Source organism: Zootoca vivipara, chromosome 6, assembly GCF_963506605.1.
Source record: "Zootoca vivipara chromosome 6, rZooViv1.1, whole genome shotgun sequence".
Classification (NCBI taxonomy): Eukaryota; Metazoa; Chordata; class Lepidosauria; order Squamata; family Lacertidae; genus Zootoca; species Zootoca vivipara.
In genome coordinates, this window is record NC_083281.1 from 42,496,984 (window position 1) to 42,509,615 (window position 12,632).

General features: G+C 45.7%; 1 protein-coding gene across 3 annotated transcripts; it reads left to right on the top strand.

The window, feature by feature from the left end:
- Positions 1-30: 30 nt before the first annotated feature.
- On the top strand, positions 31-12,365 carry AK2 (adenylate kinase 2). 3 transcript variants are annotated; one of them, XM_035120072.2, is made up of 7 exons: positions 35-194; positions 2,445-2,570; positions 4,785-4,895; positions 6,199-6,293; positions 7,372-7,444; positions 8,485-8,680; positions 11,594-11,735. In XM_035120072.2, the coding sequence occupies exons 1-7, from the start codon at positions 87-89 to the stop codon at positions 11,599-11,601; spliced, it is 717 nt and encodes a 238-aa protein (XP_034975963.1). In that variant the 5' UTR covers positions 35-86; the 3' UTR covers positions 11,602-11,735. The 3 variants fall into 3 exon arrangements, with proteins under 3 accessions (XP_060131853.1, XP_034975962.1, XP_034975963.1); XM_060275870.1 differs by lacking the exon at positions 8,485-8,680 and having other exon boundaries at positions 31-194; positions 11,594-12,365; XM_035120071.2 differs by lacking the exon at positions 11,594-11,735 and having other exon boundaries at positions 32-194; positions 8,485-9,226.
- Positions 12,366-12,632: the final 267 nt, after the last annotated feature.

Consider the following 12,632-nt stretch of genomic DNA (forward strand, 5'->3'; position numbering starts at 1 on the left):
GAGCGCTGGCCAATAGGGGGCCCGGCAGGAGGCGGGCCATCTCCGCACGCCTTCTGCGGAGTCAGGCGGCAAAGGAGGATTTGGCGATGGCTCCGAACAAGGAATGCGGGACGGAAGGAAGCCTCGGCCGCGGGGTCCGCAAAGGCATCCGGGCTGTGCTGCTCGGGCCGCCTGGGGCGGGGAAGGGGACCCAGGTGAGGGGACCCAGGCGTCCGGGATTCCCAGTCCCTCCCCGAGGGAACGTCCCCAGTTCCCCCGCTCCTGCCCTTTTCTTTCTCCCGTTTGGCTGTGGAGGGTCCAGCAGCCGCCCTGCGTGGTCCCCAGTCTGCCCTCTTTGCCCCTTCCCCGCTTCCTCTAAGGAACCCAGGAGTCCGGGATTCCCAGGTTGTGCAGGGACCCCCTTTCCAGCGCAGGACATTTCCCGGAAACATTTTTATTACAGCAAGTTTTCTCCCCTGAATGAATAGACTTTGCCGCAAGTTCCTGCTTTGTAGGGCTTTAGTATTTGTACTTTAAACGTAACTGCCGAGTTTTTTGTTTAGTTTTGAGTAAAACTGCCATAGCCAGGAGTAGCTGTTGGGTAGGGTGAGATTTATTTATTTAGTGCTTCTCCCCTTCCTCATTAAATCCCCACAACAATCCTATGAGGTGGGTAGGCTAGACTGGGAGGCAATGACGGGCCCAAGGTCACCCAGTGAGCTTCATAGCTGAGCAGGGATTTGAAGCCTGGGCTCCGAAGACCTAGTCTGAAACTAACCACTACACAACACATGCCCTTAATCTGAAAGAAAGAAAAGGGTGTGTGAAGCACAATGTCTCTGTGGAGTCTTTTTTCTATCCCATGTTGTGAAGGGAGGTTTACTTCCTGTGGAAGATGTGCAGCCTCAGATGTTGCAGCATATGTAAGCCGCTTCATTTAAAGCTGGGGTGTCAAAACCAGAAAGTTATTTGGAGTAGGACTTTATTTGCGCCAACTAATCTACGTTCTGCTCTGTTGCAAGGCAAGCGGCTTGCCCTTTGTACAGTGCTGGGTGGGGCACTATTGCATGTCTGTAATAATTTCTTGCAAAACTGGCATTCAGCTGCCTGCCTATCTAAAAACCATCAGCATTCTTTAGTGCTTAAAAACTGTGGGCCTGGGCAAAGTAGTGTGCCCTGAAGGAACAGCTGCCCTGCTGCAAGAAGTGAACAAATTACTAAAGCCTCTTGTGAGGCTAGAGTGCTCACTCGTAGGAGGTTGTCCTGTGTCTGTGTATGTGCTCACTGCTTTGACTTTGCTTCCTCCCTGTCAGGCTCCCCCATATCTGCATTGGATGCCACTTGATCGCACCTGATAGCAGAATTCTTTGCTGTCAGTCGGCTGATCCTTGTGTCTCTGCATGAGTCAGTGGTCTGGACTTGCCTCCTTTCAATCATTCCCAAAAGGAAAAGGAAAATGCCTGTATGAATGAAGTGGGCTTCCCAGTTTTAATGCAGGAGGGAGTGGGCTTCAGTTATCAACAATTTAGGAAATGTTAACACATCTGATCAGAGCGGGAGAAGGACTTTCACTCTGATGTGTTTGAGGGGCAGGGGAGTTCAAAGTTTGGAGGAGCAAACTTGTTCTCCATTATTCCAGAGGGCAGAACTAAAACTAAGGGGTGGAAATTTCAGGGGGAAAGATTTTAACTACACTTTGGGAATGCTTTGGAAGGTCTCTCCTTCATTGGAGGTAAGTAAGCAGGTGCTGTGCATTGAAGTAGTTGCATCCTGCATTGAAAAGCCGTTGGACTAGATTGACCTTCAGAGGTTGTTGGACCACAGCTCCAATCATCCCCAGATAGCTTAGTAGTCGGTGGTCAGAAGTGGTGAGAGTTTGTAGTCCAGCAACATATGGAGACAGTTGAAAAGCATTTGGACTAGGTGACCTCCTAGGTCTCTACTGGTACTATTAATCCTAAAATCCAGAATAAATTATCCAGAGTTGTTCTAGGGCCACCTTGGCCTTCCCTTACTTGCTTCTTGACTCTTACTGGGGTTTCTCTTTCTTCCCTCACACACTCATCCTGCATCCCTTTCTCACTAGCAATGTCAGACACCACTGAGACAATCAGTTTATTCCCCAAAGCAATTCTTATAATCCAGGCTTCCTTCTTCCAACAGGGGAAGGGCCATAGTAGAGCATCTGTGCATGCAGGAGGTCCCAGGTTCAATCTCCAGCATCTCCATGTAGGGCTGGGAGAGAACGAAGCTAGATGGACTCAGTGAGTGGTCCAACTTTCGCTGCAGGCTTTAGCACAAAACGTACATTCACACACCTGGCACAGTAAAGGTTCTACCATATTGTAGTGGTCATGTGAACATATTTTCTATGTGATTCAATTATATGCACCAAAATTATTTCCTACAGTTGCTGCTCTGTGAATTCCCCCCCCCCACAATTTCCTTTGTTCTTTCCCATGCAGGCCCCTCGGCTAGCTGAGGCCTATTGTGTATGTCACTTGGCGACAGGCGACATGTTGAGAGCTATGGTGGCTTCTGGCTCACCGCTGGGCAAAAAGTTGAAGCAGACGATGGATGCTGGAAAGCTGGTAGGTACAGAGGGGTCATTGCCACTGAGCCATTCCCTTTGGCCACATCCTTTAAATAGCTTCTGTTGTTTTGAAAACCACTCTTTAAATTGAGTATTGGCACCAGCTTTTGCTGTAATGATGTTCTTTGGCCTCTGATTTATGTGACTGAGAATTGGAAACGATTTGGAAACAGTGGTGTGCGGAACGTGTCCACAGAGTTTTGGAGTTGAGCACAGAACCTCTGTGGACACGTTCAGCACACCGCCCGGTGGAGTCGTGTCACACATCACCCTGGGCATGGATTTTGATTTATGAACTGGTTGCAGGGAGTGAGGCTTGGTGTTCCAATTGCATTGCATTGCCTTCTTTTCTTTTTTGTTCAAGTAGTTTTCATGGCATTCCTGGCTAAAGAGATTTGAGTGCCTCTTTACCTTCTCCCTTTAAAATTTTCATTATACAGTTTGGATTTCATGACTGCTGTGATAAAAGCAGTATAGCTTACAAACTAGGAAGAATTGGTGGGAAACAAATGTTTTCTGTCTTCCATCCATCTCCATCCTTTCCTGGTCAATGTGTGAAATGTTTCATGTCTAAAACCTTAATGTAATGGGGAAAAATTTGTCTAGTAGCACCTTATAGACCAACTAAGTTTGTTCTGCTCTAAGCTTTCATGTGCATGCACACTTCTTCAGATACACTGAAGCAGAAGTCACCAGACCTTTATATATAGTGGGAGGGCGGGGTGGGGTATTTCTCAGAGGAGTATACTACAGCAAACGTAGTTGGTCTATAAGGTGGTCTATAGACAATTTTTTATTTTTTATATTATTTTTCGACAGTGTCAGACCAACATGGTTACCTACTTTAATGCAATGACATTATTTGGAACAACAAAAAATATTTGAACTAGCAATAGTCTAGACTCTTCTTCCTCTTCTTCTTCTTCTTCTTCTTCTTCTTCTTCTTCTTCTTCTTCTTCTTCTTCTTCTTCTTCTTCTTCTTCTTCTTCTTCTTGACTAGCCTTTGCTAGCCTGGTGTCCTCCAGATGTTTTGGACCTCTACATCTGTCAGCCCCAGTCAAAACATCAGAAGGATACCAGGTTGGCAAAGGCACCTCTGTCCATTTCATTTAGCTTATCTTCCTGCTGTTTGACCTTTTTAAAAGAATACTTTGGATCAAAGTGTACGTATTCCAGTCTTATGCCAGCAGCTGAACTGATGAAAGATGCTTCTTTGCTCTTTCTGTTTGCTTTGTAGACATCTCTAGACCAAGACTTGGTGTCTAGGACCACAGTCCTAACCTCACTTAGGACTGTGAGCCCTATTGAATAGAGCAGGATTTACTTCTTCATTGACATGGTTAGGGTTGCATGTGGATGGCTTCTTCTGTTTGCCTGCATTTTCTTGTGTCATAGCTGGTGGCCTTCCAAACAAGACTTTGTTCAGAGTTACAGTTTTAGAGCATGACTGTGATGGATAATGCTTATCTGTTCCGTTCAAGCCACCACTGTGATTATCACTGGCCTAAGACACCCAAGAGCACTGTGGGCATGGCTGGATATTCCAGATAATGTGTTTTATTTTACCTGGAGCCAATAAGCTGCATTGACTGCACGCCACACCCAGGTCTTGAGATGGGAGATAACAGTAGCTTTTTCAGTACTGCGGACTACATCAGAAACTTATATATGTATTTCTGATGCATAGGAATAAACTGAAATTTTAAATCTGAAGCTTTCATGAAAGTTATAGGTGGGAGGGATCGTAAGATCACTTAGTTCTGTCTTTAGCTGGGAGTAGGACACCAGAGCACTGACAGCCCTCTTCCACCCCCAGCCGCACCAGGCTGCACAATTTCTGTGCCGTGGTGCACTTTGAATAGAGAGGGCTTGCAATTGTGGGGATGTTGCTTCTGTTCTGTGGCTCCTCTTTTGAAATCAAATGTGCAATATTGCACTAGCCGTTGCATAAACTGGGATATCCTGAGTGCAACACAATGTCTTAAAGCTATCCTTTCTGTCTTCTTGTTTTCTGATCCTTTAGTGTGTTTGCACTTCTAGTTTCAAACTTACTTTATAGCCGCAAGGACTTCTTGGAAGAAAAAATTATTGTGGGTAGGGATAAGCATGTTTGACATGCTGGTGACACTGTAGCAAGACTTCATTTTCTTCTCTCTCTGTCTCTCTCTCTGTCTCTCTCTCCCCCACCCCCCATCCCACTCCAAATTGTAAGGTGAGTGATGAAATGGTGGTGGAGCTGATTGACAAGAACCTGGAGACGCCCTCCTGCAAGAATGGTTTCCTTTTGGATGGGTTTCCACGCACAGTGCGACAAGCAGAGATGGTACGTGATTCCTGATACCTGCATTTGGATCTTCTAAGATTGGGGATAAGAGTTTCCAGGAGTGCCGCTGCATTAGTCTGTGGCAGCAGAACCAACCAAGAGCATTGTGGCACTTTAAAGATTTATCGTGGCAGAAGATTGCATGGGCTACAGCTCACTTCATCAGATGAAGTGTTATCCAGAGTTCAGGCGTGTGTGTGTAACTGTAAACACTTGAGGATAAAATGAAATGAAAAGCAGAAAAGTACATATGTTATTAATATTGGCCATTAACCAACCAACAAAACAAAACACTTGCTGATGGTGCAGACATCCTGCTCTTGGTTAACACATGTAGTGTGATTTTAAAATCCTTTGTCCTGCTGTAGCCCGTGACCAATGGCATCAAACCTCTTGATGAATTGTTTCACAGTGCAGTCCCCTTTTGAAATTTCTTTGCTCTACCATAGCTGCCTTAAGGATGGTAGCTAAGTAATTTATACTCATAGAACTTACTTAAGCTGGTCATGTCCATTAATTTCAACGAGCCTAGCCTCAGTAGGACAAATATTGGATGGAAGTTGAAATGTTCCCCTGCTGGTTTTTGTACATTTCCATTTCTGATGTCAGGTTTGCATCCGTGTCTTCTTTTCTATTGAGCCTGGCTGTGTAGAATGCAGAAGAGCATTGCTGCCAGAGGACATGTAGCAAACTGGAAGGTGAACAAGTGAATGAACCTTTGACATTGGAAGTTACTGTGACTGTGTTGCTAGAGTAGAAACAGGGACAGAGCTGGCATCTGGGTTTGCCACCAGGTCTGGACCCTGGCAACACTATTGTACAAAGGATATTTATCACAGTGCATGTGTTAATCGGCTTGCCAATGCCCAGGATGTCTGTGTTATCGGCAACAACTTAATTTTCTGAATGGTCACTGTTAACAACATACTTATCCCTTTCACTTCATTTTGACCTCACTGCTGGCAAAGACCACACTCCCTTCCCCAGCAACCATGAGTTACAACTAAGGACAGTACTTCTGCATCTGATGAAGTGGATTGCAAACTACAGAAGGGAGCTATTTTGTAACTCCCCACAGGAAAGTGGGAGGAGGTGTATATTCTGTTTGGAAAAATGTGGGCGCATAGTTGGAGATCATTATCTTGGAATGGCTCACTTTGGGCTCCATTGCTGAGCTCCAAGCCTGCTGAGGGTCCAGCTGCCTTCATTTTTCTTGTTTCAGAGGAGACTTTCTTAGGCCTGTATCCACTCATTCTGTGCATTTTAAAAGTAGTTCTTCTTTCCATCTCTTAAAATGCTGCAGCTGGATGAGCTCATGAAAAAGAGAAAAGAGAAACTAGATTCTGTCATTGAATTCGCTGTTGCTGACTCCTTACTCATCCGGAGAATCACTGGACGGTAACTGCCACTTCCTTTGGGGGAAACGGGGGGGGGGATTCCATATGCTGAGCCACTCAGAAAAACTAGATGCTGCATGTTATAACCTTTGTAAAACAAAACTAGGAGTGCAGTGTTGTACAATGTGTGGGGAGCAGATAGCTCTTGCTTGCAGTGCTAATGAGAATTAGAAGGAAACCCTTTGTTGAAAATGTGTTCTGTTCACTCCCCCCATTAAAGTTTACGTTTTTGTTCTATATATTCTACAGCAGGGGTCACCAATTTTTTTAAGCCTGTGGGAACATTGGGGGTTTTGAGTGAGTGCCGTGGGTACAATCTCTTCTGGCCACTTATCTCTCCCCTCCTGCAAATCTAACACATACACACCACAAGAGACAGAAAGAGAGAAAGAAAGTGTGCTTTTCCAAGGGAGTTTGTTAAAAGTTGGATCCAGTAGAATTAGCCTGAGCATTGAGAAACACATAAAGCTGAAGGAGGAAGTGGGGAAGTGGGATAGAGTGTCACTCCTCCAGCTTCTTCCTTCTGCTCCATGTACAACCTCCACTAGCCCTGCTTACCATCACATAACGGAAGAGGCAGTTACACCTTTGCACCCATGGGCACCACATTGGCAACTCCTGTTCTGGAGAACAGGTCCCAGGGCACATGATGCATTCTGCAATGTTGTTTTCTGAAGCTGATGGGAGCAGGATTCTCACCAACATCAGGAGTGCCACAGGTTCCCTACCTCTGCTGTGGTGTCCCCTCCCCCGCCCTGTTTAAAACTTACTTCATAGCTATACATTGAACCTAAGAGGGTTTTAAATATGGTTAGTCTGGATGGAGGAATCCTGTGTTGTCATCTTACGTTCTCTGATGGAAGAAAGGTGGGATATAAATGCAGGTGTTTTTTTTTTTAAAAAACCATTGGTCTCCATCCAAGGACTGACCACCTGTTAGATTCACTGATGCTGCAGCATCAGCCCTAATGCCTGGTCCAAATGCTTGTAGTCCTAGTTCTGAAGAAAATTCTCCTCCATAACGCCTCCCCTTGACCTGCTCTGAAATGCACTCGACTGACTGCTGTGGTCTCTTTCAGGCTCATCCACCCAGCAAGTGGCCGCTCATACCATGAGGATTTCAATCCTCCTAAGGTCCACATGAAGGATGATGTATGTAACCTTCCCATTTTGATCTTCCCTTTTGGGGCTCCATTCAATATGCCTTTGATTGCTCTGTGTTGCCTTCAGGAGGCTGGATAGACTTCTTTAATTTATTTTAATTTAATACTGTAATTTTTTTAATGGTCTTGCTGTGGCTTTAGCCTGCAGTTAAGTCTTGACTGGGTCATTCATTCAGAACCAAAACTGAATTCCCAATTGACTTGATGGATATTGCTTTTAGACTTAGAATCCTCTGATAATTTTGCAGTTTAATTGAATCAGAAGTGCAGATCCGAACATATCTCTAGCTTCTGCAAAATTGTTGGGCTGAGCGGGAGGGGTTATCCAAAGCAGAACCTGTGGGACTGTCTCACTCACCAGAGCCTTGCCAGTGTCTTGCAGCGGTGGGGGCAAGTATTTGATTCCTGCCTTCCTGGTTGTGAAAGACTGCTTGAAACTGTGTAGGCAACATCTCAGTATCCAAAGGGAAGACTGAAATAATATTTCCACTGGTTGAGGGAGTGGAATAGCTTCTGGTCCCTTCCAATGGTTAGCAGCATCAGAATAAATTAAATAAAATACTTCAAAACAAATTCTGCAAAATGAGAGGACAGAATTCTGCTGCCCCCCCCTTTTAATGCAAAGTGCCCTTGGCAGAGTTTGCATCCCAGCATTCTCTGCCACAGTACAAGGAATCATGAGGGGCACCTCCTAAGTTGGACAGTTTAGGTGCTTGGAACACCAGATATCTTGGGCTGGCTCTGATGGGAACTGGAATAGCATTTGAGATTTCCTGGGAGTCATCAAGCTAGTAGCATCAGGTTTTAAGCTTGCTAAGGGTTTTTACAGCTCTTGCGTCTTGCAGCATCCTGAAGTTTAGGTCCTTTTGGCCTCCTATGATGATGCATCTTCACCTCAAGGTAGCTCACATAGTTCCCCTCCAAATGTTTTTGGCTCCCCCAGCCAGCATGGCCGGTGTTCAGAGGTGACCCAGGTGTTGATATCCAAATCACTAGCTGCCCCTGCTTTTATGTCTTGCTCTTGGTTAGGTCACCGGAGAGCCCTTGATACGCCGGTCAGATGACAACGAAGGAGCTTTGAAGACGCGTCTGCAGGCCTACCACACCCAGACGTTGCCACTGGTTAACTACTATAGCAGGCGTGGCATCCATACGGCTGTGGATGCTTCCCAGTCCCCTGATGTGGTTTTTGCCAGCATCCTGGCAGCTTTCTCAAAAGCAACATGTAAAGACCTGGTTATGTTTGTTTAGGGCTCTCCTGTCTGATGCTTCCTTCTCCTTTCCTGTCTTCTGGGGTCTGCAAGAGCAAGCTCTGTAGGAGAGGTGCCAAGCTGCCAGGGAGGAAGGCTGTTTATATACTGTCCATTAAACGGAAATGCTGCATTTTCTCCGATTTGTATGCATATATTTTTTGAAGAGCTCGTGGGCTGTGTGCAGGTGGCCTGCAGGGGGCGCAGCGGCTTCACGCTCCGCTTTCCGGAACCTGGGGACTAGGCTGCTGCGCCTGTTCAGTCAAAAGTGAAAGCGCTCTGCTACTCATCTTGGCGACAGGGTTAAACTGGAAAATTGCTGCTGCTTCTCCTGTTCCACCTACATGTCGGGTGGCCTGGTGCGATGTTGTAGGAGTTCTGAAGGTCACAAACTAGCAGCTGTGGGCGGGAAGCAAAGTTGCTGGCTGGCCTTGTCCTAGTCCTTGGCTCCAAAACTGCAGGAAATTAAATGCCATGTCAGCTTAAAGAGGGTGTGTGCAAAAGCAGCACAGATGTGTGCACCTGTGTGAAGAGACATGGGCACATCCTGTTCTTCCATGGGCCAAGCGGAAACTCTACAACCAGCACATCCCTGGAAGTGCGGTGCATATCCCATACTTCTATAACTTCATGATGGAAGCCTGAAATTGGAAGCCCATATGTGGAAGCATCTACTCTGCGTAACTTCTTCAGGCTTGAGAATTCTGCTTTTGTGTGTGTGCTTGTGGCTTAGTGTATTAATGTACAAGCCATAACTTGCATAAGATGGCAAAATGAGGACTGGTTTGACAAGGTGAGAATGCATACGGAGGGTTCCTAGGCTTTGTGGTGAATTGTGCCACCGTGGGGCAAAGGTGCAAGACAATCAACACTCCCTCCCATTTACCTTCCTCTGGCAGGTTAGCAGTGGCGCCAGAATGTGGGCCAGATTGCATTTGTGGTGGAGAAACTGAAAACCCACTTAACAATGGTCTGGCAGAGCCTGGATGCTGTTGCCCTATATTCCTGGCATAATTTATTCATGAGAATTGACTTTGTATCCCACTAAGGCAGCCTTTTTCAACCTGGTGCCCTCCAGATGGTGTGGACTGCAACTCTCAGCATGGCTGGAACTGATGCGAGTTGTACTCCAAAATAACATGGAGGCAGGGGGCACCAGGCTGGGGAAGGCTGGCTGGGAGTGACCCCGTTCTTGCCTTTCAGTGAGGTGATAGGGAAACAGAGCCCTTGCTCTCCCCTTTGCAATCTTGCTTTGAAGCAGCCTTGTTCTCATTCAAACTTGACCTGCCTTTTGTGATATCCTTGAGATGCACTTGAGTTTTCTTGAGACAAGTGGCAATGTTGCTGGCGTGCGGAGGGGGGGGGGAGGGAACTCTGATTTCATAATGTGCTTCCATCTGCGGGGCCCATCATGCCAGCTTACAGCTACAGTACGTTGCTCGCCTTCACTTGGCTCTTGTGGCTGCCAGGGTCTTTTCCTGAGTTTTGCTGCAACACAATAAAGGTGCAAATTCTAGCATGTGTGGATGTTGCTGCCTACCTCTGGGTTCACATTTATATCTGCCAGTTAGCCTCACAACCTTACAGCTCTCTTGTCCTTGTGTATGTGTAGTTGACTTGATAGATCAGGGACTGTAGTGCCCTTGGCAGGTGGGTGTGGGGGGAGGGAAGTCATTGTGCCTGTCCACTGACCTGTGTCCTTGTCTTTTTCCACTTCTCTCTTTTTATCCTTCCTTTAATTGTTCTTAAATGTATTTTTGCTCCCAAATGACTGTTCTGAAAGACCTGTGCTCCTCTTTTGATTAAATAGGCCAAAATAGTATTTCGCTGCGCAAGAAACGCAGCAGTGAGAAGAACACTTTAACCCACTGAACTGCAGAGTATATTGAGAAGCATTTTGCAGCTTTGAAAAAAAGAAAATTCACAATGGAAATTATGTAGTTTAGTCGAAAATATTTGCCTGTTTGATGGCCTGATAACAGTCCTGAAATTTAAATTGCCTTGTCTCACTATATTATCTGAAGGCACTGGGGAGACATACCATTCTCACCCCTCAAAATGTTTTTGTTTTTTTTGTAAAGTTTTTCTCAGAACTGATGTTTGATGGTATTTTCTCATGGGATTCAAAAGAATGGGACATGATTACACCTTCTCAAAACGGTGATTTATTGGAAAGGGAATCTCTTTCCAAGAGGAGGCCATTTCACAGAATTTGTGATTTTAAAAAGACCCATGCATCCCATGGGGTTGCAGCCCTTTCCCATTTGTGACCAACCTATGGCTGCTTTTGCCTTAATCTCTTATCCCAACAGAGAACTCTACTTTTAGGTGCTTAGGTTTCTGGGAGCACAGATTGTGTGCTTTGCTTGGAGACGGATGCAACTGAATCAAGCTTGCAAATCACCTGGTTTGAGGCTTGCTTTTGTTGCCATCTCTGAGACACTGATGGTGCCTTGTTAGTTTAAGATTATGAACAATCCCTTGAGCATAAGCAGCTTTGGTCTGTACACTGAGAATCCTTTGAGGCCTTCTAAAGGAAGGCCGTTATAATCTAATAGTGAAGGGGGAGCTAGTTTTCCTGTAGGGGATGGAGGTTCTATTAAGAGAGCCTAAGAACAAGAACTTCCCAACAAGGACAGGCCAGTCCATTTAGTTCCATTGCAGCTGCCAATCAGTTCTCCACCCACCATCATCCTTATTGCTCTTTTGTTTTAATTTGCATTGCAAACTACGCTGGGATAAATATTATGAAGGGCAATACACAAGTGTGTTAAATACCCCAAGCCCCTCCTCCTTGATTTCTTATCTCCTCTCTGTCTGCCATAAAGAAGTATTCATTTTGAGTTCTTAAGGACCATTTTTCTTTTTATATTTTGTCTTCATTTCAGCCGCATGAATCCAGGAGGTGGACGAGACAGGACAGAACACCATCGAATGCTGCATGTTCATCACCCTCACCCTTTGCTCTCAAGGCAAGGGGGCAAAGGAAGGGAGGGCAAGGAAAGGGGCAGGAAGCACAAGGGGTAACTTGAAAGGAATTCTTTAAGAAAGTCAAACCAGAATTTAGGGAGGAAAATGTGTACTCTATTGTGTTGAAACAGGCTTGTAAAGGCTAGATATCACCATAGCTCTGACTCTAGACAGTTGCATTGTAAAAATTTAACTTGGCAGGGAGGGGAAGCTATCTCGGACCCAGTTGTTTCCCCTAGATGGTCCCAGTGATTTAGGAAGTTCACTGGAGGCAAAGGGCAGAAATTAGCAGACTATGCACTGCAAGAAATCCGCTCAAAAGCTTCTCTAAGCCCATGAGTTCCAGCTGTGCACAAGTCCTTGTTTCTGCTGTGCCTCTTCTCCATGTAGCCTCCACTTGGGGTGGACAATTTTGGCCTCAGGATAACGGCTCTTTCAATAACTCCCGCTGCAGAGATGCTGCAGAATTCCTGCATCAGCAATTGGCATCTGAAGTCGTCACCACCTGGATGGGGCAGTGCTGCCTACTTTATTGTTCAGAGTAGTATTCACTTAAATACTGAAAGACCAGGACCAAGAACACTCCCCCTGCCCTCAAACACTGCAGCTTCCAGTTTTTTTTACTTGCCATCCTTTTAGGGCCCACCTGCTGCTTCAATAAAATGGCTGTCACTTTTGTACCTGAACAAATTTGTCCCTTGATTTTGGGTGTGGGGAGCTGTGGGAGGCTGGTTGCAGCAATAGGCTCAAGTTCTTTATGACGTGTTTCTCTGGTCCTGCATAGGCTTCAGGGAAGATTTAAACCCTGATAGCAACCTGAACCCTGAAGAGAGAAACCAGAAGGATAAACCACAGTCAGCTGTGTTCTAAGTGGGGTGTGGGACAGGGAAGGAAGTAATGATACTTTAAAGAGAAAATTTAACTTGGGGCTTGCAGATAGCAAGGTCTGTGATCTTA

Bases quoted from the DNA above. Each gene is read 5' to 3' on its own strand.
- AK2 (XM_035120071.2), top strand. From the start codon at position 87: ATGGCTCCGAACAAGGAATGCGGGACGGAAGGAAGCCTCGGCCGCGGG. The intron at 195-2,444 runs GTGAGGGGACCC...TTTCCCATGCAG, and splicing joins GGGCGGGGAAGGGGACCCAG to GCCCCTCGGCTAGCTGAGGC. The intron at 2,571-4,784 runs GTAGGTACAGAG...CCAAATTGTAAG, and splicing joins CGATGGATGCTGGAAAGCTG to GTGAGTGATGAAATGGTGGT.